We start from the raw sequence: 27,251 nt of genomic DNA on the forward strand, positions 1-27,251 counted from the left end.
TATTTAGTGACGCCAGTTCGGTAAAGAAAAGCAAAGTTTTCATATATTGTTATACAAAGCGTAAAATTATATTCATATATATGGTGCACATGCGCAGTAGATGTAGACGTTGTTATGTATAACAGAAAATTCCCAACATATATAATGCAGCTATCACATTTATTTTTGTACCATCAATAGCACGCTTATGTAGATATGCAAATTAATTATGCACACAAATGGTTGTGAGAGATATTACTATTATTATATATTATATATATAGTAATTAAAAAAAGAATTTACTTTTCCATCTAGTGCTTACATAATTATTATTCAAGTACCTCAAAACGTTTATTGCTATATATATATATATATATATATATATATATATATATATATATATATATATATTGCATTATATAACCCGCTAATGGAATTGGATGTTTGTGCTGGATATATTTAGAAGAAGGACTAATGTGTCGAACAAGTAGAGGCTTTGGAAGGGACCATATATGTTACTATGCATGGTTGCTATTTGAAGCCAAACCAGGGGTAGGTCATGGATAGGACCCATCCCACATGATGATCATGATCCTATATATAGTATGAGCATTATTATTATGATGATGATGATAATAATAATGTACCTCTTGTGCAGTCACTAATAGTATTTGTATGTGCATGGTAGAATTTTTCATATGCTATAAGTTGAGAATGTAGTTTTCATCAGCTTCCCTAGTTAACATGCAGGGCCTCTATCTGATATTTTCTTTCACTCAGAGATATACGGAATTTAATGCTTTATTATTAGGGAATCACTCAATTAGAGACGACTAAAACGTCATTTTTAAAGATGTTTTTCAATAATTAAAATTTAGCATATATAATCGATTAAATCGTGTTATTTTTTATCAAAATTAAGCTAGACAAATTAATTTGATCGAAAAAATGGTGAATCAAATCTTGAACTGGTCTAAATTAATATTTTTTATAAAAAATTACTACAATACCCTATTATAGAAAATAACTAAAATATTTCTATTATATATATTAATTTTGAGAATTGTAAATTTTAGTCCTTTATTTTTCTATCGTAGGATTAGGATTTAGAATTTTCAAAATCAATATATATATATATATATATATATATATATATATATAATAAAAGTATTTTACTCATTTTTTATAATAAAGGTATTGTAGTCAATTTTTTATAAAAAAATAATATTAATTTAGACCAATTCAATATTTGATTCGTTATTTTTTCGGTTAAATCAATTTGTCTAATCTAATTTTGACAAAAATAATATGATTTAATCAATTATATATATTAAATTTTAATTACTAAAAAATATTTTAAAAAAACGTTTTAGCCGTCTTTATCTAAATGGCTATCTTATTATTATTATTATTATTATTATTATTATTATTATTATTATTATTACTACATATATGCAGCTTCATATATACTGGTACGGAAAAACAAGAGAAAATGACACTTTCTATCTTGGCTTATATGTCCGTACACTTTAGATATATGTAGTTAATGCATGCATGTATGAAATTAGTTTGTTAGTTTGATTCAGAGAACATACAACTATGTAACAGGAACAATTAAAGTAAACTACCCACTTACATCAAGGTTTTACTTATCCAAAATGGCTTATTAGTAGTGCCTTAGCTTCTACATAAACATATACGATATAAATTAGAGAATTATCTTTTCATTTTAGCCAATATCATTCAATCTTTTTAAAATGATCCTTTTTTATCTTAAATTTTAAATTTTAAACTCTCAATTTTAAATATTAAATTCTAAATCTTTTAAAAAATAAAAATTTTACAATTAAAAAAATTGACTAATCTTAACAAATTAAAAATGAGTTCTTTATACTTATTTTATTAATTATTCTATTTCGTTGTACTCGTACTATTATTTAGTAGGGTATTAAGTATTAACACATTGCTCGGGAAAAAAAAAAAATACAGTAGAACTCATCATATTTTCTCATATTTTTTAAGTAAGTGTTATGAAGTTATTCTTTTCAAATTCAACTCTAATAAACTTTTAAATCATAAAAATTTTGTTATCATATTATGAAACTATTTTTAAAAAATTTAAACTAATAAAAAAATCTACGTAAATAATAATATCTCTAATAGTAAATATAAAATTGCATTATAGAATTAGTTTTTTTTTGCCTATATTGTATGTATATTTAATTATTTATTCAATCAATCCATTCCTGCTTTAGAGAATTGAGTAATGTCTTCGGAGGGAATGGCTTGCATTGCAAATGCATAAAAATTAAATTCTTCAATATATTTTTATCTTATTTTTTGGTCAGGCAACAGATTTCTGTTTTGATCAATCAAATGTATTAATGATGAGCCCAAAGAAAAGATATATTGCCCAAACATGCTAAAGAGTGGGAGCGGGATTATGTTCTTTCTTATTCGGAGCCCACAACTATTGGACATCCACTTCAGATTTTAGGTCCTATGAGTTTATTTGAAGGATACAACAAAAACGCAGATAACCCAAAATAGAAAATAGTAAAACAAATACAAAACGTATCTTTTTCGACCAAAAAAAAACGTATCTTTGTATTAATATACAAATATTTGTCACGAGTTTTTTTTTTTTATTTAGAAACTGGGTAAAGAAATTCATAAAAAAAGAGTTCTAGTTACAAACCAAACGGGACAAAATGCAGCCGAGGCCTTGGATCATAGCAGCATCAGGTGCCTCACTAAGAGTTGCATCCAGATTCGAATTTTCAGTGAGAAATATAGAACCCATGTTAATAGTAGTAGTGTGTGTGAGTGGGTGTAGTGTGTAACTTAAAATTGGGGTTGTCCAATCCATCCAAAAAAAAAGACAAAGTTACTCTTTGTTCATCTTCAGACAAAAAATTTACTATCTCTCTTAAAAGAGTATTCCAAAAATAAAATTCAGTATCTAATTATAAACTTTTATGCGCCAGAGAATCAGCACATTTATTGTCTTCTCTATAAATATTTATAAAGAGAATGTTTCATTCCCATTTCTTCCAATTGTAAATGTTTCTGATCAAGACATTTGAGTGATTTTTCTATTTTTGGGATTGTTGATGATCTCTATGACAGCCTTTGAATCACACTCCACTTTAACTTTTCTCAAATCCCATCAGTAAGAAGGGGGTGCCATCTAATAAGTTGTTCTTCTCTGAGTCTTCTGTAAATTCATCTTTGTTCATTGTTGTATGCTTTCCTAATCTCTTCTACTTCCTATAGAATCTTCAGAATCGTGGACCTCCCAGTTTCTCCAACTCCAGATCTTCTAGACGGTGATAATGAAGATCTCTTTCCCCTTGAGGTTAGGGTTTATATTCAATTGGTTGAATAAGTTAAATTTGGTCGAATTTTCAAAATTGAGGGCAAAAAATTTAGGTACTTCTTTTGAGTTTAACAAATTCACCCAAATCTGTGTAACTGGTGTAATTCCTTAAAGCATGGAGTGCGACTTCTTGTTTTTTGGAACAAAAGGTAAAATCTCCTTGTCCTCCATATATTCTGACTTTTCTGGCGTTGGTGAGTAATTTGTTGTGACACATCTTCCAGACAAACACCTTTGCCTTTTGTGGCCCCCTCCATTCCCATATAATCACCCATCTTGATTGGTGTGGTTTTGACCACCCTTCCAACGCCTTGAAGGTCGCATCAGTGGAGAATTCATTATTCTCTAAATGAATCCAACCTAATATGGCTTTTCTATTCGCAATTCTTGGTGAGGGTGCGCTAAGATCTTTTTGATGATTTTTTCAGGTAGGTATCTCTGTAGTTCTGTTAAGTTTCATTCATTGCTTGCATTACTCCATTTTCAAACTGTGCTCTCCATGCCTAAATTATTTTGTATTACAAATGGCAATAGGGGTCCCACCTCTTCTACCCAATATCCCGTCCAAAATTTAGTGAAAAGTCCATCCCCAATAAAGGAGAAAGACATTTTGTTGAATCTAGGCCATAACTTGACTAGCTCTCTCCACAGGTATGAATCTGAACTTTTAGCGCTTGGTAGATCATTTTGGTTATCTTTGTATCTATATTTGTGTTGAAAGACTTTTATCTATAGAGGTTTTGGTTCCTGGTTTAGCTGCCAAATGAGCTTATAAAGGAAAACTTCATTCATTAAGTTTAAGTTTCAAAACTCAAAGCCCCTTTCATGTTTGGGGCGGTATAGAGTTTTTCAATTTACTGCATGGTAATTTTTTTTCCTTTTATCATCTCTCCAAATAAAGCTTCTTTGAACCTTTTTCTATTTTCATGCTTATGGACTTGAAAATTCTCTCCTGCTGCATTTCAAAATTTAGATTTGGGCTAATAATAAATTGTGTTAGAATAGTCCTTTTCGCCTGTGATAAGCACTTGTTTTTTCACCTCCTGAGTTTTTTTTGGACTCTCTCCATAATCGTTTTATAATTCTCCTTACCCTGTCTATTATTGTTTAGCATGACACCTAAGTATCTTCCAATCTTCTTCCTCCCTTTAAAATCTGTTTTGGTCAAAATATCTGCTTTGACAGTCGCACCAATATCCTTATATTAGAGAACACTATAGAAGTTTTGACTGCATTAAATTAAGACCTGAGGCTTTATAAAAGCTATCTAAGCAGTCTTTAGTCATTTCCATTTGCACTTGAGTAGTTTCCGCAAATAGGAGAAGATCATCCGCAAAGAGGAGGTGTGAGATTGCGAGTCCATTTCTCCCATTTTTAAAGGGTTTTCAATGCTCTTCATTGACCTACATTTTAATAAATTGTGATAATTTATCCATACATATAACAAAGAGATAAGGAGATAAAGAATCTCTCTGTGTTATTCCCTTCTTAAGTTTAAAATTTTTTATTTTATTCCCATTTCATAAAACACTGTAGTTAATTGAATTGACTCCTTTCATAATAATGTTTATCAAAGATCAACCTATTCGATATTTTGAAATTTTTTTGTTTGTCTTTTATGTAGTTCCAATTAATTCTCTCGTATGTTTTTTCAAAATATATTTAATAATTTAAAACAGCATATGAAATGCCCTAAAAATGTTTTTGGGCTCAGTTTTAGGCCCCAAAAATTGGTTTTTTCAATAATGGACTTAGGACGTCTAACACAGAAAAAATCTCGGTGTTTCCCATATGTGGTGTTTTTAAGGTAATAATTTGATCAAGACCAAAAAAAAAGGTAATAATTTGATAGAAGTTATATTTTGTCTAGTAACTTGAAAACCAAAAAAAGACAAAAAGAAAGATAGGTATATATAACTTTTGTAGTTTTGTACACCCAATCTATAATAATTAATTAAATAATAATTCTCACATATTTTAACTGAAAATTCTCAACTCATTATTTTGCGGACATTTAACGAAGGATTGGTGACCTTCTAAGATAAGAGATAACATATGGTGAGTGCTCGTAAAATTCAGATTACTTTTTTCAGTCTATTTATGTGTAAATGATTTCCATGCGGAAACAAATTGTTATATTCTAGAATTTTGGTGTCAAGTTGCATTCTTTTAAGTTGATGAAGAAAGAAAAAGAAAACAATAATGGGCCCTTTTTCATTAACGAGCTGCTCCCACAGAAAGTTCTCTATGGACATGGAAAATGCCGCTTTATATTACGTGCACCACCTGTCTTTCTAGTAATAATAAGTTGAAATTTAAGACCCCAAGCCAAGTTTGATACATCTTTCTTTATAACGGATTCAATTAATGCTTATCTTAATGCCGTATGATTCTTCATCATATATAATTTGATATATGCATGCATCAGTGACTACGCCAGAAGTAATAACTACATGGTTTTATCATAGAGATTATTATTTAATTAAAATAAAAAAGTCAAATATATCTAAAGTAACCAGTACATTGCCGTAGCCCATTTTTTAATTGTTCTTTTTAATTGGATTAAATCACCACTTGGCTTTAATAATGATTCCCTTTAAAATTTATTTAAAACGTTTTTTTAATATGATCAGTTTGGATGGAGTTGACTTCCATGTAACAAATTAAAGTGGAATTAGTGGGATCATCTTATATAGTCCATTACATGTGCAAGTTGCAGTTTATTCTTTCCAAATATCTTCTTCCATATTATGTGAACCGTTATGAAATTACTAGAGACCACTCACGATACTGGAGTGAATAAAGGTTTAATTATTTTGTTGGTTTTTATAATTTTATTAAATTTTTAATTAAATTTTTATTTTTTTATTTGAGTTTTTATATCATATTAAATTTTATAATTAAGTTATTGTCGTCACAAAAATAATATTAGAATTAATTTCATTAAATAAAATGAGTATGTCTAACACTTGATTGAATATTTTATATAATTTAACAAAATATTTCATTAATTTTAACGTTTTTGTCACTATAAGACTTAATTATAAAATTTGATATAATATAGGAATTGAATTAAAATAAAAAAAATATAAAAGCTTAATTAAAAGTTTGATAAAATTATAAAAACTGATAGAATAATTAAACCGAAACTAAATTACACAAGGAGGGAAGCTAAGGTGTTATATCCTATGCGAAGTTGTATACATAGTAACGAAAATGGCCCTTTGTTGGTCTCATAGGCCAAAGTAGCAAATTAACTAAAGTGCGAATAAAAGAGAAAAGAAAATCTTTGATAAGGAATCCCCACACTACCACTGAAAAATCTGCTCAAAGATGAAAAAAAAATCATAGAACTATGTATAAATTACTATATAAATATATAGAATGATATTGTTTATTTGTACTTTTATATATATACTCTTTACTCAAAATTACTTACTAAGTAGTTTTATTTTCATGTCGGATCCTTTTGGTAGGTTGTGTGTGTTTGAGTAGGATCTTGGAAATCTAATATAGATTATGAACCCACTATTACAAGTGGGATATTGTAAATAATATTACTTGACACGTTGTATATGCTATATAGTGTGTGTACTGATGCATTTCTCATTAAAAATTTTGTAAGATTAGATTGCGATACAGATCGTGTGTCTAGGTATAACTTATTAATATTAGTGCCACCGGTAACATTGAAATTTGAACACTATTGAAACTTCTCTGTAAATGAAAAAAAAGTGTTATCTTCTAAAAGGAATTTACAAACTGGTCACTGAAGAATCCTTCATACTCGTAAAAAGGAGTTAATTATGATTAAGATATCCGAAATTCCCAACTTCTTTTCATCAAGTAAAAATCCTAGTCTCTCTCTCTTTTATGGATCTAAGAAAGGTTAATTGGACCAAAGTTTAATTGTGATTCATTGCTAACAACATGGCACCTTTTATCTTGTTATTTAATAAAATTTTTAAATTTTATTAATATTTAAGTGATGATTATTACAATCTAACTCTTAAGCTGAGCCTAAAGTTATGGTTGATCTAAAAATATTTTTTAAGAACATACCAATCTATAAATGATAGAATTTAGATTATATTCGCATAGAATTTTGTGAATATCTCACAAATCCTTTTTAGTTTTATCTACTAAATACTATAAATAAAATCTAATTTATACTTAAAAATATAATAAATAATTCTAATTCTTCTACCTCTTACAATTTTTTATGTGAAAACGAGGTCACAAACCCAAGCAAAACAAATACTAAATAAAATAAAGTCTTAAAAAGGTTATTCCTTTTCTATCTGCGTCGAGTTGCAAGATAATAAAATTCGGAACTTGCTCACAAAAATGAAGGTAATGGGGTTTCATGTGCATGATTAGTCAGAGTGTCCGCAAAAAAATTTGCTTTCTTAAAAATATGTCTCATTTGAAAATACTCAGGTCTAACTAGTAAAGGCCGACTGTAATTACACGGATAATGGAGTCGGTTTCAATAATCAAGCTCTGGATGTTAAGCTTGGTTGCAAGTTTCAGACCAATGTAAATGCTCCAAAGTTCCGCTTTAGTTGTGGAAATCTTTCCAATGTTCATCCAAAATCTAACTACAAAACGCCTGTGGCAATCTCGAATTAATCCTCCACAAGTATTAGTCTTGAAAGTTGATAAGAAGGAGCCATCCATGTTGAGCTTATAGCCTCCTTCCTCCGGCGGTTTCCAACCGATGTGCTGCATTCTAATGTAGGTGTGCATTTTCTTATTGGTCTCAGTTAATGAAATTATCTCTTCATATCTTTTAGCAAGATTCTGCGCTAAATAAGTAATACTATTATCAGGGATGTTTTCTTGATTAAAATCAACTCATTTCTATTTCTCCGTGCTACATTACACACAGTGATACAGTATATGGCTCAAGAGGTTCCATTATATTTACGATTCACCAAGCTTAATTTCTCCTCCATCCAGCTGTGAAGATCTTGATTGAAGAAGTTTCTTTGCAAGGTGCTATCAATGCTGCCTACCCAGGCATTCTGAATGTAAGGGCAATCCTTTAACACATGGAGTAGCATTTGATCTTGACTAAGACATCTGGGACAGCTTGCGTCATTGGTAAGTTTCCTTTTCTGTCTTTTAGAATTAGTGAGTGGAGCTTTATGCATAATGAGCCAAACAAAGGTTTTAAGCCTCTGAAGAATTTTTTGCTTCCAAGTATGTTTAGTATAGTTACCCATATCCTCATCACTCTCATAGAACTCTTTATAGGCTAATTTAATAGAGAATTCTCCATCTGGTTCTGGAAGCCAGGCTATACTATCTGGGTCAAAGTTTATCTAGGGGCTTTCATGAGATGAATGATATTCAAAATATCCTCAGGAAGAACTTGGTGCAGCTTTTTCCACCTCCAATTACCATTCTGGTCGGCAAACCTATTAACTTTATCTTCAAGATCACCTATCGCAAGATTCTCCAAAGCAACAGAGTTTATTGATTCAATTTCTGGAACCCAATGGTCTCCCCAAAAGTGAACTGTTTCTCCACACCTAACCTCTAGACGATGCTGGTCTCTAACGGGTTCCACACATTGACTATACCCTTTCAAGTATTGGAGCAATTAGGCTTTTGGTGTGCTTTAGGAAGGGCATCACCACCGCACTCATATTTTGATTTCATCACCTTAACCCATAGAAAATTAGTTTTAATAGCTAAGTTCCAAGCTAGCTTAATGAGGAACAAGTTGTTGGATTCTTGAGCTTTTCGAAGACCAAGCCCTCCTCGATGCTTGGGTTTGCACTCACTTGATCCTCAAAGAAAGTTCCTGCAAGCTTTGTCAATCTGATTGTACATTTCTCTGAAAATCTTCATAGTTTGTATAACACAAGTTGGAATGGTGGAGAAGACAGATTGAATAAGGGTACATCTTTCGGCAAGAAAAAGAGTTTTCCTATTTTAGGAGCTTAGCTTTTGGTGCATCTTGTCTAGAATAAATTGAAAATATTGCTTGTTGCATCTTTCATGAATGAGAGACACACCTAAATATTTTTCTAAGTTGTTGGTTAGGTTAATATTTAGGTGCAAGATTAGGTCCTGTCTGACAGTGTGATTGAAGTTCTTGGAGAAGAAAACGCAAGACTTCTAAAGATTAACTTTTTGTCTCAAACTTTTACAAAAAATTTTGAGTGCTTCTTTGATGACATAGACCTGCTCATTATTAGCTGGAGCAAAAAGAACAAATCATCTGCAAAGCAAAGTTGAGAAATCTTAGGCCCCCTAGAGAGAATAATAGACTTTCACTTCTTATTATTCACAAGAGAAGTAATAAGGTGGGATAATCTTTCAATACATAGAACAAAAAGGTAAAGAGTGAGGGATCTCCCTGTCTAATGCCTCTGGTAGGATAGAAATCTTTTGAACGTGAGCCATTCCAGAAGATATTCATAGCTGGTATGAAAATAGAGTGAAGGATCACTTTAATCAGGTTCTCTAGGATGTTACAATCCTTAAGCGTTTCCATGATAAAATCCCAGCTCAATCTAGCATAAGCTTTCTCAACATCAATTTTTATTGCCATCAATTCTGTCCCTGGGTTTCTAGTTCTAATAGTGTGGATAACTTCTTGAGCAACAAGAATGTTATCCGCACTCACTCTTCTTGGAAAAAAAATTAGCTTGATTATCAGTAATAAGAGAAGACATGTATGGTTTAAATCTCTCGGCAATAATCTTAATGATAATTTTGTAGCACACATTGCAAAGATTTATAGGTCTAAACTGCATAAAATTTACTGGAACCTGGACTTTAGGGATAATAGAAATAAGCATTTGGTTAACGTCCCTAATATGTTAAGGATCTCTGAAAATTTTTTGAACCCAAGAAAAAGGAGAATCTTTAATAGTATCCCAAGAAAATTGGCAGAACTTAGCTGGGATGCCATCTTTTTTCAGTGCTTTCCAATCTTCCATATTAAAAACAACATTCTTAATCTCTTCGAGGGTGACATTGTTACCAATGATAGTCACTCTCTGTTCTGAAATCTCTGAAAAAAAACCTGTAATCGAAAAGAAAACATAGTTAGAATCAGCAGTGTATAAAATTTTAAAGTAAGACACTCTCATTTCTTTTAGGATAGTAGGGTTATCGATCCAATTCCCATTAATATCCTTAAGATATGTGATCTTGTTTCTTCTTCTTCTGTCATTAGCTTTCTGGTGAAAATACTTTGTGTTCTAGTCTCAAAAGTTGATCACATGACATCTTGACATTTGCTGCCAATAAGCTTCTTCTTGGATAACCACTTCTTCATATCCCTTTCAGAGGTCTCTTTGTAGTTTCTCCAAAAAAGGGGTTGTAGCCGAAGGAGCTCTTACGGTTTATCCCCTCCATACACAGCATGGTACGGTTCTTTTTCCTTAGAAAATGTCTAAAGGCCTCTCTATTCTACACCTTAACTTTACTACAAAAGAAAATATGTTAATAAGGAGGTCTTCATTCTTATCCCAGCTATTTTTCACAAGATTATTGTAGTCCTTGTGCAATAACCACGGTGTAAGGAGCTTGAAGAGTATTTCTTTCCTACTCGAACTGGTCAAGTAAAAATTCAACAAGATAGGTAGATGATCCGACTTGAGTTTAGATAAATTTCTTACGCTAGCATTAGTGAACGCATTGGTGAAATCAAGATTGCATAAAAATTTATCAAGTCTCCTCTTTGTATTCCCTCTTAGCCAAGTAAAAAGGGATCCGGTAAAGCCCAAATTATTTACACCGTAGTTATTGATGCAGGATTGGAATTTTTTATGGTCTTGTGATAAGTTAGAGCTCCCTCTAGTGTCATTTTAGGAAAGGATTGAATTAAAATCTCCCCTAATACACCACAGCTCTCAAATGCTATTAGCCAATTCTTTCAAGTAGTTCCAAAACCTTCTTCTATTAGTTAGGTGCGGACTTTCATATACAGCTGTAAACCACTAAGCATTATTATCAGAATTTATAATCCTCATGTGTATAAGCTGATCTTGAATAGAGATGAGTTCAACATTCCCAAAAGCTTTATTCCAAAGACACCAAATATCACGAACAAATTCGACAGCTTCACTGATGCACCAATAGTCAAAGCCTTGTCTTTAATTAATATTTTCAGCCTTGTTTCTTGATACATGAGTTTTCAAAAGCACATAGAAATTAGCATTGTATCTATAAGTCATATCTTTAATAATAATGGAGAACCCTCTAGAGGCAGTTCCTCTATAATTTTAAATAATAAAATTCATTAAAAAAAAGTTCAGAGTTTTCTTGATGGAGCACGTAATCAAGCCTCCATAGGATTTGGGCTTGAGGGAGATTCATCCCTATCCTCATACCGATCTTTGATGAGCATATCTTCCGACCCAGAGGTTTGTTGTTTGTCTCCAGAATTAATTGGGTTATTGGCTGCACTGCTGCCTCCGTGTTTTGTACCTGTCCTCCCATGACTCTCGATATGATTGATATGGTGGTGTGGTCCATGATACCAGAGATGTGTCTTCCATTGTTGTGTTTTTTGGCTAATTCCCTTTGGAGTAAACTAAAGCTTCTCTAGTAATTTTGGTGGCTGTTTTTTTGTTTCTCTTTATTATGTGTATGCTCCATGATATCTTTAATTGGTTTTGATTATTTGGCTTTTTATGATTTTGAGTGATACTTGGTTTGTTCTGGTATTGATTTTGGTTGGGACTTTTTTTTCTTTTCTATGTCCAGGACTTTCTCCCTCAAGTTTAAAGTGGATGCCTTACTTTTTGGATGACTCTTTTGGACTTGCAATTTATGGTTATATTTGTAAGTATTGTTGCCATATTTTTCTTGATCTTGTACTTTTGCCTTGATTGGATTCTAATTGTGCCCATTTCTATTTGCGATATTTTCTTGCATGCTCTCATTATTGCCATCAAGAATTTTCTTTGATAAGACTTGGAATTTGTAACCATAAAAAATTTTTCTTTTTTACTCTCGCATATTCTTCCATTCTAATTTTACTCCTTCTAGGATTGCATTTAATTTGTATTCACGGTTCAAAAGAATTCTCATTAATTGTGAGTTTATTATTTTTTTCTTCCACATTAATAGTAGGATTATTCCCTTCCTCTACTGCTGACTCTTGTGCCTCAACTTGTAATCCCTGATTTTGCACAATAATAACCTCACTCTCATTAGGGGGTTTCCTTTTCTAGTGATCCTATCAGGTTACCATTATTTTTGTCTTTTCCTTCGTGTTTTGACATCCAGCCACCGTCCATGGATGTTTGAAACACTTGTTTGAGCATTTCTCCCACAAATTTTGGGCAGTTTTCCATCATATGTCCATATTGGCCACACCTAAAACATACTTGATGGAGCCCTTCGTATTCGAGTTTGAATGCTTTCACTAGAGCCGTGAAAAAGGGTACAATCTGCTTCCTTAGATCAATTTCCACACATATGCGAGCAAATTTTTCTCTAGAATGTATCGATGTAAGCTCATCAATCTTTAACATTGTTTCTAAGGCTTTTTCTACCTTCCAGAGAAAGTATTTATTGTAGAGTTCCGCTGAAAGGTTTAGAATTTTGACCCAGACAGTTACTTGTGTATATCTATATCTTGTGGCATGAAGAGGGGTTTCCAACGCTATACTAAGAGGTAGTGATCCGCTATCATCCAAGGTCCCTCGAAGATGGCATACAAGTAGTCTTCTTGGTTAGAGAAACGAATCAAGAAGAAGTTCTCCTCAAGATCCATGACTCGGACCACATCTTTTTCTAGCCCATTTATGAGAACTCATCTCTCCATAACTTGGAGATATATAGAGGCTTTTACTAAGGAATTTCACTATCAGTGATAGCTTCCATAGCCTGCACCAATCTTCATACTCCTCCAAAGTGACTTCAATGCTTGGTTTGGAATTGAAGGGAGTCTCCAAATCTTTCCTAGCCTCCAAAAAGTCTTGATTCGACATGTACTCCTTTACAACTATTTCAACTATGTCTTTTGGACCGAGATTTTTAAAATCATTGCCAACCACCATATCTCTGTAAGATATATTTTGGTTCATGTTTCCTCCACTAATATTCTCTTATTAAGCCTCCATTGGACTGGAGAGATGATTGGTTTCTATCCCTATAGTGTTATTAATGACATCTCCATTATTTTCTCTATCTGTTCTTGGTCTTTTATTCCGTCTATTTTCATTTTCTTAGTACTTTTAGCCACCAGATCTTCTTTAGAAAACCTGTTTTCAATATCATTTAAAAAAATTTGAAAACTCATAAAAAAATTCTTTTAGTGAATTTAAATAGTTCTAGCTCTTAGATTTATACTAACTTCAACACCTAGTGATATTAAACTTTGATTTTTACTATATAATATATATAATTAATATTAATAATTAAAATCATTAAAAATACCAATATTATTGAAACAATTTAAAATCTTCCTATAATTTTATTAGACGAGCTTAAATTAAAATTTTAACTTTATATTCTTATAAACTATATGAAACTTATGTTATTACTGACAAAAAAAAGTTGGTTTTAATGTATTAAATTATTTTACGCAATTATCTAATATTTGGATAATCATTCACTTGTAAAAAATTATTAATTTATCTAATATAGCGATACGCAATAAATACATATAGAAAACTCTTTTCCAATATACTACTCTGAAAATTACTGAAAAAGAAGGAATGATAAAAGTAGAAATCACGTGAATTGCAACCGTCAAATACATCCCACCAAGTTTGAGCGTGGTGTCGTCCTCTCACGACCGGTAACGGTTAACCCGCATTCTGTAAATGCACCCTGCACCACTCCGCACGCGATCCCCACCCAACCCATTACGTGTTCTGTGTGAACACACCCACGCACTCACTCACGCTCCAAGTCCCACCCTTTCGAACAGGTCAACCGCCAAGGACATAACCGTCATTTCACCACCCCCGGGAATATGACAAGAAATTGCATTTTATTTTAGTTTAACTCCTAAAGTGGTTGCCTAGTATCATATCACCATCATATATTACATTATTATTACACTCATCGTTATCATCATATTAAACAAATGTCATTTAGGCGTTTACTAAACTTAAAGAATGATAATTGAAAATAATAGTACTACCTTACAAGGAAAATCTCTTTCTGAGCAATGAGATTTAGTTACCTACTTACCTACAAAAATTAGTTACCCTAATCTTGTTTCTTCGCAACAAATGTAAGATATGTACAGCTACCTAATATTACTACGAATATTCTATGCAATCATCATCAATATCATAGTGTGTATCCGTTTTCCATTAGTATAAATAAATAAAATAATATTAATTAAATTAAGTAACATAGTGTGTCAGTTTCTGGGTTGGATTTAATGAAAGCATAGTCCGTGTCTCCTCCAGAGTCAGCCTCTTCGTTTGTCACATTTTAGAGAGAGATTGAGAGAGAGAGAGAGTGTGTGTGTAAATTGTGATTTGTTGAATAGGATCTAAAGCGTGTTATCTGAGATTAGAAGAAGACTTTTTATGCAAATTTGATGGTTAGCTTCTACTTCTTCACCCTTCTTAATCTGACTGAATCTCCCTTCAACTATTTGATTGTTTTTTTCTCTCTATCTGTTTATCATGTGATTGTGATTTGGGAAACTTCCGGACACTGTTTTTTATTGTTATTGAGGTTTTCTCTTCTGGGTTCTCTTTTAACTTCCGGAAGTTTCCATTCCTGCTTGACCTTTGGTTATATCATTCTCATGCTGGGTAAATTATTGTGTATTTTCATTTTCTTTTAATCATATGTATCATTTAAAAGAAGATTTTAGAATAAAATGAAATAAAAAAAAGAGAAAATTTATGTTTTATGGTTTGTAGTGATGAGGTATGACCTGTTTTGAGCTTTGTGGATCTAATGTGTTTTTATGATTTCAGCATCTAATTTATAGTTGAAGTTTGGTGTTTAAGTGTTGTTTTGTATATATCAATTGCACCTTTATGTCTTCGATTATTCTCTGCTTGTGTGCTCGTGTGATAGACATTTCATTTGATTCCTCACCTTGTAACTTCAAAAGCTAAGAGAGAGAGAGAGATGATTAACTGAAATTTGAGCAATTAGATTCGCTTCTACATTCACATATACAAAAATAGAGGTGTTTGCCACTTTTTCTGTTTGTCCTTGTGGTGGAAAGGGTGTGATTGTGATGCTAATTCTAATGCTTTGATAGAACTTTTATTTGGATTTGGTTGCTCTTATGAGAAGTTAGATTTAGGAGGTTGAAGGTTTTATTCAAAAACCCTTAAATTGTTTCTGACAAAAGTCTGGAATTTCAGGCTGCTTTAGCTTTTAGGTTCATGTGGGGCTTTCTTTTTATATATATGAGAATCTACTTCTTTTCCACTTTGTGCTTTACCCTATATGTCTTCCTTCTCTTTTATTTCTTGATCATTAAGTATTGAAGATGGAATTTAAATTAAAGTTTGGTTTAATTTGCAGCTCCTCTTCAAACACTGCTAAGACTTGTGACATCTGCCAAGTAACTAGAGTGGAATTTCAAAGTGGATTTTATGACACATTAGATTCTTGGGGCTGTCACTCTGTTTGAACAGATGTCCTTCCGTAGTATAGTTCGCGATGTAAGGGATGGATTTGGAAGCTTATCGAGGCGGAGTTTTGACTTGAGGCTTTCTGGCCATCACAGGGGCAAGTCTCGTAGCTCTGTCCACGAGTTGCATGATCAGCCTCCGGTTATACAGAACAGCCGGTGGGCTAGTCTTCCACCTGAGCTTCTTCGCGATGTTATTAAGAGGTTGGAGGCTAGTGAGAGTACCTGGCCCGGTCGTAAGCATGTGGTTGCATGCGCAGCTGTGTGCAAAACCTGGAGAGAAATGTGCAAAGAAATTGTGAGCAGTCCTGAATACTGTGGGAAGATTACTTTCCCTGTTTCCCTGAAGCAGGTATGATATTATTGTTCTTGTATCTTAGTTCTTAAAACTATTTTTGAATAATTCGCATGATGTAAGAGAAAAGATATGATTGTTTGAATATAAGATCCCCAATGTTTATGTTTTACAGCCTGGGCATAGGGATGGACCCATCCAGTGTTTCATCAAGAGAGACAAGTCTAAGCTGACATACCATCTCTTCCTTTGCCTTAGTCCTGGTACACTACTTGTTTCTGCTTTAACAATTGTTATTGATTAGAGAGTTTTGTTTCAATTGTTTCCTTAATTGGAATTTTATAATATGCAATTAGCAAATAGCAATTCTCGCCCTGGATGCTGTTGTTTCCGGAACTTGTTCTGAATTCATAGCTGTTCTCTTGCAGCTTTGCTTGTTGAAAATGGGAAGTTTCTTCTTGCTGCAAAAAGAACCAGAAGGACAACTTGCACAGAATATATTATATCAATGGATGCAGATAACGTATCAAGATCTAGTAGCACTTACATTGGAAAACTGAGGTGCTGATATTTCCTCCCTGGTACACTAGTTTTTTTTTTGTATGACATTCACTTAGTACTACTTACTAGTCATGGTTTTTGAAATTATCTAAGAATAAGTGTAGAAATCTGCGGAAAGGAAATAGTAGCTTTAGCCTCATTTTGCAAAGTGCTAGTTAAGTGTTGGAGAATATATATGTACTTGTATTAATTGCCACTTGTTTCAGGTCAAATTTTCTTGGCACCAAATTTATAATTTATGATACACAGCCTCCCTATAACAACGCTCAGCTGTCTCCACCGGGCCAGAGCCGCAGGTTTTATTCGAAAAAGGTCTCTCCGAAGCTCCCTAGTGGCAGCTACAATATCGCCCAGGTCAACTACGAGTTGAATGTGCTTGGTACTAGGGGCCCAAGAAGGATGCATTGCACCATGTATTCAATCCCCACATCATGCCTTGAGCCCGGCGGCTCGGTTCCAGGTCAGCCAGAGCTCCTTCCCCCCTCCCTTGAGGATTCTTTCCGGAGTATCTCCTTCTCAAAGTCGATAGGCCATTCAACTGAATTTAGCAGCTCCAGGTTCTCTGACATACTGGGCGCGGGCAATGAGGACGTGGAGGGAAAGGAGAGACCACTAGTCCTTAAGAACAAGCCTCCACGGTGGCATGAACAGCTGCAGTGTTGGTGCCTCAACTTCAGGGGAAGGGTGACCGTCGCCTCGGTCAAGAATTTCCAGCTGATTGCTGCAAATTCACAACCTGCTGCTCCTCCTCCTCCTGCAGGAACAGGACCACCAACATCTCAGCCGTCGCAGTCTGACCCTGACAAGATCATTCTTCAGTTTGGCAAGGTCGGCAAGGATATGTTCACAATGGACTACCGGTACCCTCTATCAGCATTTCAGGCATTTGCCATATGCTTGACTAGCTTTGATACAAAACTGGCTTGTGAATAGTACAGAGATTACATTATTATATTGTGAAAAAGAAAAAGAAAAACAAAACAGAATTCAATCTCCATTTCAAGTATTTCATAGGATAGTGTACTTCCCTTTTGAGTCATTTAAGATTTTGCCCCTCATAATAGTCAAAACTGTAAAGTTTAAACAATCTGTGTCTAAATGTCTCATTCCATTCTCTTCTTTATTGATATCTTTTGCTATTTCGTCTTTTTTCCTTTTGATCTTCCTATGTTGGTATGCCTTAAAGTTTAAGCTGTTTCGGCATCCAGGGGTCGCGGACCGACCATAGAACCCTGTTCAAAAAGTGGAACGCATTAGTTATCCGCTCTCAGGTTGGGTAGTAAGAGTCGGAGAAGGGCAATCACTCATTCTTAAAACCAGCATTCTTAAGACCAAAGAGTCGGGCGGAAAGGGGGGCTCTCCGTTCCCGATTCTCCTGTAGCTGGATCCTCCGGAACCACAAGAATCCTTAGTTAAAATGGGATTCCAACCCAGCACCTTTTGAGGAAGGGGTCATAATAGAAAGGTGGTTCTTCTTGGTAGAGTTGTGGCGGTTCAACACTCTCCAATGTTTCCACTTGATACACAACACACTCCACGGTTGCTCCTCCACGTTCATCCTTGAACATGTTTTGCTTGGGGCATGAATCCCATTGACAGATGGTTGCTTGAAGCCGGTCCATTGTTTCCTTGAGCGCGTTGCAAGTATAAGTAAGATCATCTTGCTCTTGGATCAATGAACATGAATATTCTTCCATGGAGGGTTGTGGTGAAAAGTAGCACTCATCTTGTGGTTGAAAATTTGCATACATTGGAGGTGGTCCATCTTGGTAATAGTATGGAGGGGGTGGTTCTTGTAGGTGTTGAGGTTGGAATGGTGGTGGTTCTATATGTGGTTCATATGGCTCATATGGTTGTTGGTATGGTGGCTAAGAATTAGGGTCATATGAGAGTGTTTGGTGATGAGGGGCTTGTGAGTATAGGGGTTCAAAATTATGTTCAAAATTATGACTTTGTGTGTATTAAATAATTAAAAAAATATTCATAACAGTCAAAGTTAAGTTTACTCCTTGGTTGTATTTATAGGAGTGTAAATGATTCACACAAATGTTACAAGACTTTTTTTTATTTTATTTTTAAAGTAGTATTCACTTTTGAGTGTAATAATTACCAATTGATATACGGTCATAACTAATTGCGATTGAAGAGAAGGTAGAAGGAGAAGAAGGGAGAACGAGCTAATATAATAGTGGCTGTGAGCCAACGATAAATATGTAGATAGATAATGGTAAGAAAAAAGAATAATGAAAACAAAAATTAAAAATTCTAAAAGAATAATAAAATTAAAGATAATTTAAAATGTTGAATATAAAATTATTAGAAATAAAAAATTTTTAACCATTAAAATTATGCGAAAGAAAATAGTGATTTAAATATAAATTTTTATATCTACTTTAGATTAAATAAAATTGAGAAATAAATAAATTTATAAATATTTATAAATTTTTATTTACATTGTTACACATAATAACAACTTAATGATTTTAGTATTATGCCTAAATTAATTTAAATTTAATTATTCTATATATTAAAAAATTAAATAACTTATAGATTTTTTTATTTTTTTATTTATTTATTCTATACAAAAATTTTTAATGCTTGATATCTTAAATATTTTCTTAAAATAATAAAGTATGAAAAATAAATATTTATATAATAGTTATACATCTAGATATCTAAATTAAACAAGAAAATAATTTTTTTACCAAATTTTTAACAATTCAAAAGTTAACACAATAGATAGTTATGGATCAAAGTGATGAACAAAAATGAGAGATATCATAATGATATAGTGGTAATTGATTGCGGTTGGGGTTAATGAAAGAAGAAAACAAGAAAAGAAAATAAAACAAGGCAACATAATAGTGACGATGAGACAATAATAGTTATTATACATGTAAAAAGAATGATAAGAAAAAATGGATATAATAAAAATAAAAATTAATAGTTTTAAAATAATAAAAAAATTAAAAATAGTTAAAGATGTTTAATATAAGATTAAAGAAATAATTTTTTTATCTATTAGAATTATGCATAACTAGCAACTCAACAAGCACGATTCAGCCGCTTTTTTATTATTTTTAAGAAATTAATTTTATTTTTTTGTTAATATATTATATATTTTTTAAATTTATTTGATAAGTATTTTTTTATTTTAATATTAACGTGATCTTATTTATATCATATTTTGTTAAAATTAAAATTACTATAAAAAATCTTTAAAATATTAAATTATAAAAGCACACAATAAAGAGGTAATATAAAATTGTTATAGTTTAAAATCCTAGATAATATATGAGGTGAAATATTTGATAGAGTAGATTTGTATTCTCAATTATACTTAAATATAGAAAGAGTATTTTCAAAATGATAATGCTTCTATTGTATTTCTTTAAAAATTTTGAATGTCATCTATTAATTTATAATATTTTTAATTTAATTTTTTCAGCCACTTTTTTATTGAGTTAAAAAAATATTTCTATATTTTTATTTTTAAAATTATAAATTTAATATCGATAATTAAAAATAAAATATTTTAAATTATTTAATATATGTAAAAAATATAAAATAATTAAATTTAAATTGAGAAAAGTAAAAAAAAATTATACTATTATTATTATCTATAATAAAATTAAGATAAAAATTTACTAACATTGTTTACAAATTAGTTATTCATATATTAAATTTATTTATTTTCTCAATCTTATTTAATTTAAAACAAATTTAAAAATTTATTTTTAAAATATTTTTTTATCTTTATGCATAATTCTAATAAATAAAAAAATATTTCTTTAATCTTATATTAAACATTTTTAATTATTTTTAATTTTATTATTATTTTAAAATATATCATTGCCCTTTCTGGGAACCATGTTTAGAATTTAAAATATATACCTTACTGTATAAGGAGCACATTAGCATTCACCACTTTATCTCAACTTTAATAAATACTATAATTTTAGACATTTTTAATCAAAATTTCATGTTACAAAAGTTTTTGAAAACAGAACTTCAAAATAACTAAGTGATGCATGCTATGCTATGATATCTATATTATGGTAGTTATAGTAACTATAATTAGGGGTGGCAATGGGCAAATAGGAAAAAAATTTTGTCTTATTCGATTTTACTTTATTCTACAATAACCCTAAACTGCCATATTCCTATCTGTAGATAGTTAATGATTGAACCATAACCCGCTCCTATGGATACTCCGCTCTGCTCTTATCCGTTCTTATAGTTGTTAAAATCTAACAAATAAAATTAAATTTCAAATTTTATACAACCATCATCATATACATAGTATAAAGTAGAAACTTAAATATAATATAATATCATTAATTATTTTACTAATTATTTTACGTATATTATATATTTATATACATCATATATATACTCAGGCAAGTATTACCTAGGTCGTCACCCATCCACCCCCTCTCCTGGCGGCTGCTCACGTCCTGCTAAAAACCCGCTCCGAACAGGTAAGGGCGAGATGGATACCCGCGAATTCGGATAATGTTGCCATCTCTAACTATATATCTTAAAAAGTGTTGTTAAAATTAAAGTAATGTCTCTTACTATTTACCAATATTTTTTAATTCACAAAATAAAAAATATTACCAAAAATATATAAAAAATATATAATTTTAATTTTATCAATACTTGTATAAGACTTCACCTAACTAATTTTAGAGTTTAGGTTTTAGTATTTAAAGTTCATAATTTTAAAGCTTAGATTTTAGAGTTTAAGATTTAAGGTTTCGAATTTAATATTTATACTTTACAGTATAAGAAGCACATTAGCATTTACCATTTTATCTCAACTTCAATAAATACTATAATTTTAGATATTTTTAATCAAAGTTCCATGTTACAAAAGCTTTTGAAATCACAACTTCATAATAACTAAGTGATGCATGCTATGATATTTATGTTATGGTGGTTATAGTAACTATAATTAGGGGGTGGTAATAAGGCGGGTAGGGACAGATTTTCGTGTTACCCAATTCCGTTTCGCTCTACAATAACCCGCTTAAAACCCATCTCACTCCTATTTGCATGTAGTTAAATGTTGAATCCTAACCTGCTCCTGTAGGTACCCCACTCTGCTTCTACCTGCTCATATAATTATTAAAATTCAACAAATAAAATTAAGAGAAAAAGAGCAATAGGTCCCTGAGCTTTTAATTCATGGACAATTTACTCCCTCAGGACTGGAAAATACAAAATGATCCCTGACCACTCAAAACACCATACGAATGGGTCCTTCCATTCAATCTGCTCTCTAATGTCAAACAGACAAGGCTGATGTGGCGTCCATGTGGCGATAACAGAGTGATGTGTTTGCTACGGTTTAGAATGAGATGTTGACATTCATTTGGAGGACAAGAAGGTCCTTCTGCGTCCAAAACGATGATGTTTTAGGAGGTGCCCTAACTCTCCAAATTGATTCCAGACACCATCGGAGTTGTATAGTTAGAGGATTGTTGTGTCTAGGGCTCCATTCTATGGCAAGTGAAGGAGGTTCCTCGAGCACCCAACGAGTCCGATTGCCGTCTCACATTCGTTGCGTGGAGTTTGGAGGCGAGAAGGACGACATTGCTCCGATGTGCAAGTGTGGCGTGTATGCTATACTGTACAAGTCCAGGATGCCAACTAACTCCAACTGGTTGTTTCTTGGGTGCTCCTTCTTTAAGGTAACATGGTTCTATGAAGTTTGAAGCAGGTTCATGTGTTTAATTGAATTTTGATTTTATTTTTGATGTTGTAGTTGAAAAATCCATCCTACTACAAGTTCTTTGTCTGGCTTGATGATCATGTTGCAAAAATTGAGGGTACAGATAAGTCAATTTGTGACAACGAGGTTGACAACCTGGAGTAGTACATGTGCAAGAATAAAGTAGAACAGAGACTGGTTAACTTGGAGAAAAAGCTTACTTATCTAGAGAGGAAGAAAAAAATCTAATTTGTTAGTTATTGTTGTATGTTTGGTAGTAATTTGTGCTGCTGTTGTTGTTATTAGGTGTTATTAGATGTTGTGCATTGTTGTTTTGAGGAACAATGGCTAGAGTTGATAAAATGTAGTTATGTTTATCCTTTGATGAGTGATAATATTTTGTTACTGTAATATCATGTGTTTAAATGGCTATATATAATATCATGTTGATGGTCTAAGTATGTAAAATTCATTAAATAATTTGGTTCATTAAACATTGAACTATAAGATAAGTTTGAAGGATTAAAATCCTAACAGAATATCATAAGCAGTCTCATAACAGGTTACCACCTGAGCACCATAAGTTTGCCAAAATGATACTAGAATGCATAACACGCCAAAAAAAAGCTTAATGTCAAGTTTCATATAACTACGACTAACTTTCTAAAATAATATCATTTCTTGGAATTGTTGACTCCTGGGGTAGGGATGAACCTAAACATTCTTTTAGTTCCAGTGCTTGCTGCAGCCAAAGTCTCATCAGATGGTCCTCTACTTACTTCTGTAGTTGGTTGCTGTGGTGGTTGAACATGTTGTTTGCCAACAGCCTTTCTTCTAATTGGTTATTTTGGTCTCAAAGTTCTATTAGATGACCTTGCTGAAACTTTGGTTGGATGTTTGAATGGTACTTGGCCTTGCCTTGCAGGGATAGAAACAGGCACAGATGGAGCTTCTGGAGCAGCTTATTGTTGAATCATATTTGGAGTTGTGCTAGGCTGTAACTTCAAGATAAGTTCGAGATAAGTTCAAGACAATTTCTTCAAATCGATAGGCATTTTTCACGTCTTATCCCAATAGAAGATTGGACAGTGGAGTTCGGATTAGAATAGTTCTGGTTGGTTGCCTCAGCTAAATTTTCCTTTTCACCCTGAAACACCATGTTATGTTCATATCATAAATGAAGAGAGACACTAAAGTCATCAAGCAAATTTAAAAGATACAAGTAGGTCTCTTAGAACTTTTAAAATGGACAACTAAATCCTTCAATTTTTTATTAGGGGGACATAAAGATCCTTCACCTTGTTAAGTACCTCTACCTGAGGACTGATTGTGACAGTGGTAGAACCACAAGTGAAAGGTTGTTAGTGGCCTTCTTTGATTTCTTAGTCTTAAGTTTTCAATTTGGGTTTGATGGCACACTCTTGCAGGTCTTATAGTTGTGCCATGTCTGACCAAACTTGCTACATGTCACATAGAAACTCCTCTTCAATTTTTCACCTTCAATTACAGTTTCTGCTGGGTCTTTCTACCTATTATGAACCTTTGGACAACCGATTAGCCTTTTAATGATAGGTGCATCAGGCCTAGTTTGATCCGTCCGTATCCAGAACTCTTCACTAGTTACACGCTGGATGAAGTGTTCGTAAGTCTTCTTTAGAGATTCCATGTATAACCATGGATGCACATAATCTTCCATGTTATCATATCTTTTCCTAATTGCAGCTACGGCATGAGTGCATGGCATTCCTTTTCTAGAAAACCCAACAACAAGGTAACAGCAATGCAAGTAACAATAACAGAAAAATACAAACTCATGCAATGATAATACGAGCAGCAAGGCAAAGACAGCAAAAATAAATTCAAGCAATAATAATACCAGCAGTAAGGCAAAGACAGCAAAAACAAGGATAGAAATACAATTTCCACTAAAGAAAATAGAAATTCACACTGACCGGTTAGTTGCCACCTATTATATGTGCATGTATGCTTTATCAGATCCACATCTAATTTAGATTCCTTGTAGGTGACCTCAAAATGCTTGCGCTCGTTATCACCAATCCATTCTGCAGTCTTTTTGTTACTTGGCTTGACAAGCCGCTTCAACCTTTTCTCTTTAACTAGTACAAGCTTTCCGTGATGGCACTCTATTAGTTTCTTGTGTTGAACTATACGCCTCATGAGATAGCATCGCAATTCCTCGCACATTGTGAGTATAGGCTTGCACCTGTACTTGACAATCTTAGAATTGAAAGACTCGCATATGTTGTTAGTCAGGTTGTCAACTTTCGAACCATGGATGAAGTAGGCTCTTACCCATGTTATAGGATCAAATTTCATCAGGTATGACCAGGTATCCTGATTAACTTTCTTCATCTTGTGCCAAGCTCAAATCTGCTTTCTCCGAAGCCATACTGTTCATCAAACTCAAGCCAATGTGGTTTGTTCCCTTCATCCTCCGATGAGACAGAGGTATGCAGCTCCTCAGATTCATACTCATACACAATGTCCTCATCCTTTGTGTCTATATCATTGACATACTCTGCAATGGCTGGCCTCATATTGGGTTCCTTAGCAGGCCTAACTCTATTGGGCTGTCTTGTTGGCCCACTTGTGTTGGGCTGTTTAGCAGGCCCAATGAACTTTGAAGAACCTTCTCCAACTGAGTCACCCTTCTTGCTTTAAATCTCTATGTTTTAGACATATTTGTGGCTTTTTTTTTTGGCTTTTCCTTGGGTTGATGGAGACACTTGTTTCCTCTTCCCTTTGGCAGCTCTAACCCTTCTGCCCTCATCATCATCTTCACCACTCTCACTCCCACTTTCATAACCAGGAGGTGGTAGTTTATACAGCTCATCTTTCTCACTGTCATCACTATCATCATTAGCAAATGAGTCATCCAACTTCTCCAACTCATTTGGATCGACTTCTTCCTCAATCTCATCATTTTTCTCACAAGCACCATCTGCCATCTGAGGTTGATCAACGGGATGATAAAAAAAATGTAAAACTCATTCGTGTCTTTGTTCCTCAACTTAGTCTGTCGCATTTAGTTGATCCCTGCATCCCCCCTCAGTACATGCAACTCTGATTCTATATCTTTGCTTTTCGGATCATACTAGTAAGCCTCCTTATACAATTGATACCCCAGTCCTTTGAACAGCGTGACCAGATCTCCGAAATTGACAGAATCCAAGTCCATTGGTGAAAACCTCTCAACTTAACCATGCAGATAGACTAACTCACCGGTAGGTGCCTTTGAAAAGTAGCCCCATGATGGAACACAAGAACACATAATACATCATACATCTGTAATATTTTTCAATACACAACACAACACAAAACCAAACATTATTAACAAAATATCCGAAACCTCACTAAACAATACCCGAAAAATGACTAACCCCACAACTAATTAGCTACTACCCTCATTTATAGTCCCCATAAATCTCATCCTACAACATGTATCACAAATAAAGGACATAAGCAAAACAAGTTTCAACAACAATGTACTTACTAATCTCCATGGCGGACGCAGGTAGAACAATGAAGTTTCAATGGAACTGCTTCATGGAACAATAATGATGACAACATGGAGACGAAACGTTGTATTTTTTGGAGGAAAAACGTAAGTGCTAGGGCTTCCTATAATTGTCTGTGACTGATATGGGCTCATTGGCATATCTCATAAGAACCGTTGCACAACGTTTTTCGAAACAACGTCGTCTTAGTGCACAAGGACCAATATGTCCCATAACTTTCTACAACGAACCACGTCAGCCCCGTTCACAGCATCTTGGAGACACGTACCCACTCCTATGCCACATAAGCGCCACGTAATATGAATCCGTAACATGTGACGAAGCAAATTGAACGGAGGGACCCATTTGTACGGCGTTTTAAGTGGTCAGGGATCGTTTTGTATTTTACAGTTCCAAGGGAGTAAAATGTCCACAAATTAAAAGTTTAAGGACCTATTTGTCCTTTTTTCTAAAATTAATTTTCAAATTTTATATAATCATCATCACATACATACCATAAATTAAAGTAAAAACTAAAATATAATATAATATTAATTATTTTTACTAATTATTTTACATATATCATATATATTATACATTAAAATTATATATATACCAGAGTAGGTATAACCTAAAGTCCTAAACCCGACTTCGTCCCACTCCGCCCAGGATTCTGTCCCACTAAAAACCCGCCCCAAACAAGTAGAAGCGAGATAGATATCCACAAGTTCGAATAATATTACCATCTGTCCATCTCTAACTATATTGTCTTAAAAAGTATTAAAATTAAAGTAACGTCTCTTACTATTTAGCAACATTTTTTAATTTAAAAAATAAAAAATATTACCAAAAATATATAAAAAAACAATTTTAATTTTATCAACACTTGTATAAAATTTCACCTAACTAATTTTATTTTAAAATGTTTAATTTTCAATTTTATGTATTGTTTTTATTTTGAAATTTTTATTTCCAGAATTTAATGAGAAAATATATAGAAAGATATTTTTTTTCTATTTACTCTCGTTTAGTCACAATCTTAAAAAAATAAAATACTGAATATAAGAATGAAAATAGAAAGACAGTAAAATCTTCTTTTCTTTTTTTTTTTTTTGCCTCCTTTTTGCATGACAAAACAACGATGTTTACAAAAAATAATTTTGTAAAACGTTTTATGTTACGTTTTCTTTTAAAGCGTTTGCAAAAATTGCCTA

General features: G+C 32.8%; 1 protein-coding gene across 8 annotated transcripts; it reads left to right on the plus strand.

Annotated features, from left to right (window-relative positions):
• Positions 1–2,998: 2,998 nt before the first annotated feature.
• Positions 2,999–17,942, plus strand: LOC112712437 (tubby-like F-box protein 8). Of its 8 annotated transcripts, none has more exons than XM_025765328.3 (10): positions 2,999–3,151; positions 3,256–3,786; positions 3,893–4,009; positions 7,799–8,095; positions 8,250–8,464; positions 12,089–12,166; positions 15,839–16,299; positions 16,418–16,505; positions 16,671–16,803; positions 17,010–17,942. In XM_025765328.3, the coding sequence occupies exons 7-10, from the start codon at positions 15,952–15,954 to the stop codon at positions 17,734–17,736; spliced, it is 1,296 nt and encodes a 431-aa protein (XP_025621113.1). In that variant the 5' UTR covers positions 2,999–3,151; positions 3,256–3,786; positions 3,893–4,009; positions 7,799–8,095; positions 8,250–8,464; positions 12,089–12,166; positions 15,839–15,951; the 3' UTR covers positions 17,737–17,942. The 8 variants fall into 8 exon arrangements, with proteins under 8 accessions (XP_025621113.1, XP_072060060.1, XP_029145110.1 ...); XM_072203959.1 differs by having other exon boundaries at positions 3,011–3,507; positions 3,583–3,786; XM_029289277.2 differs by having other exon boundaries at positions 3,011–3,786; positions 8,321–8,464.
• The last annotated feature ends 9,309 nt before the right edge of the window (positions 17,943–27,251 follow it).

Source organism: Arachis hypogaea, chromosome 9, assembly GCF_003086295.3.
Source record: "Arachis hypogaea cultivar Tifrunner chromosome 9, arahy.Tifrunner.gnm2.J5K5, whole genome shotgun sequence".
NCBI classification, from domain to species: domain Eukaryota; kingdom Viridiplantae; phylum Streptophyta; class Magnoliopsida; order Fabales; family Fabaceae; genus Arachis; species Arachis hypogaea.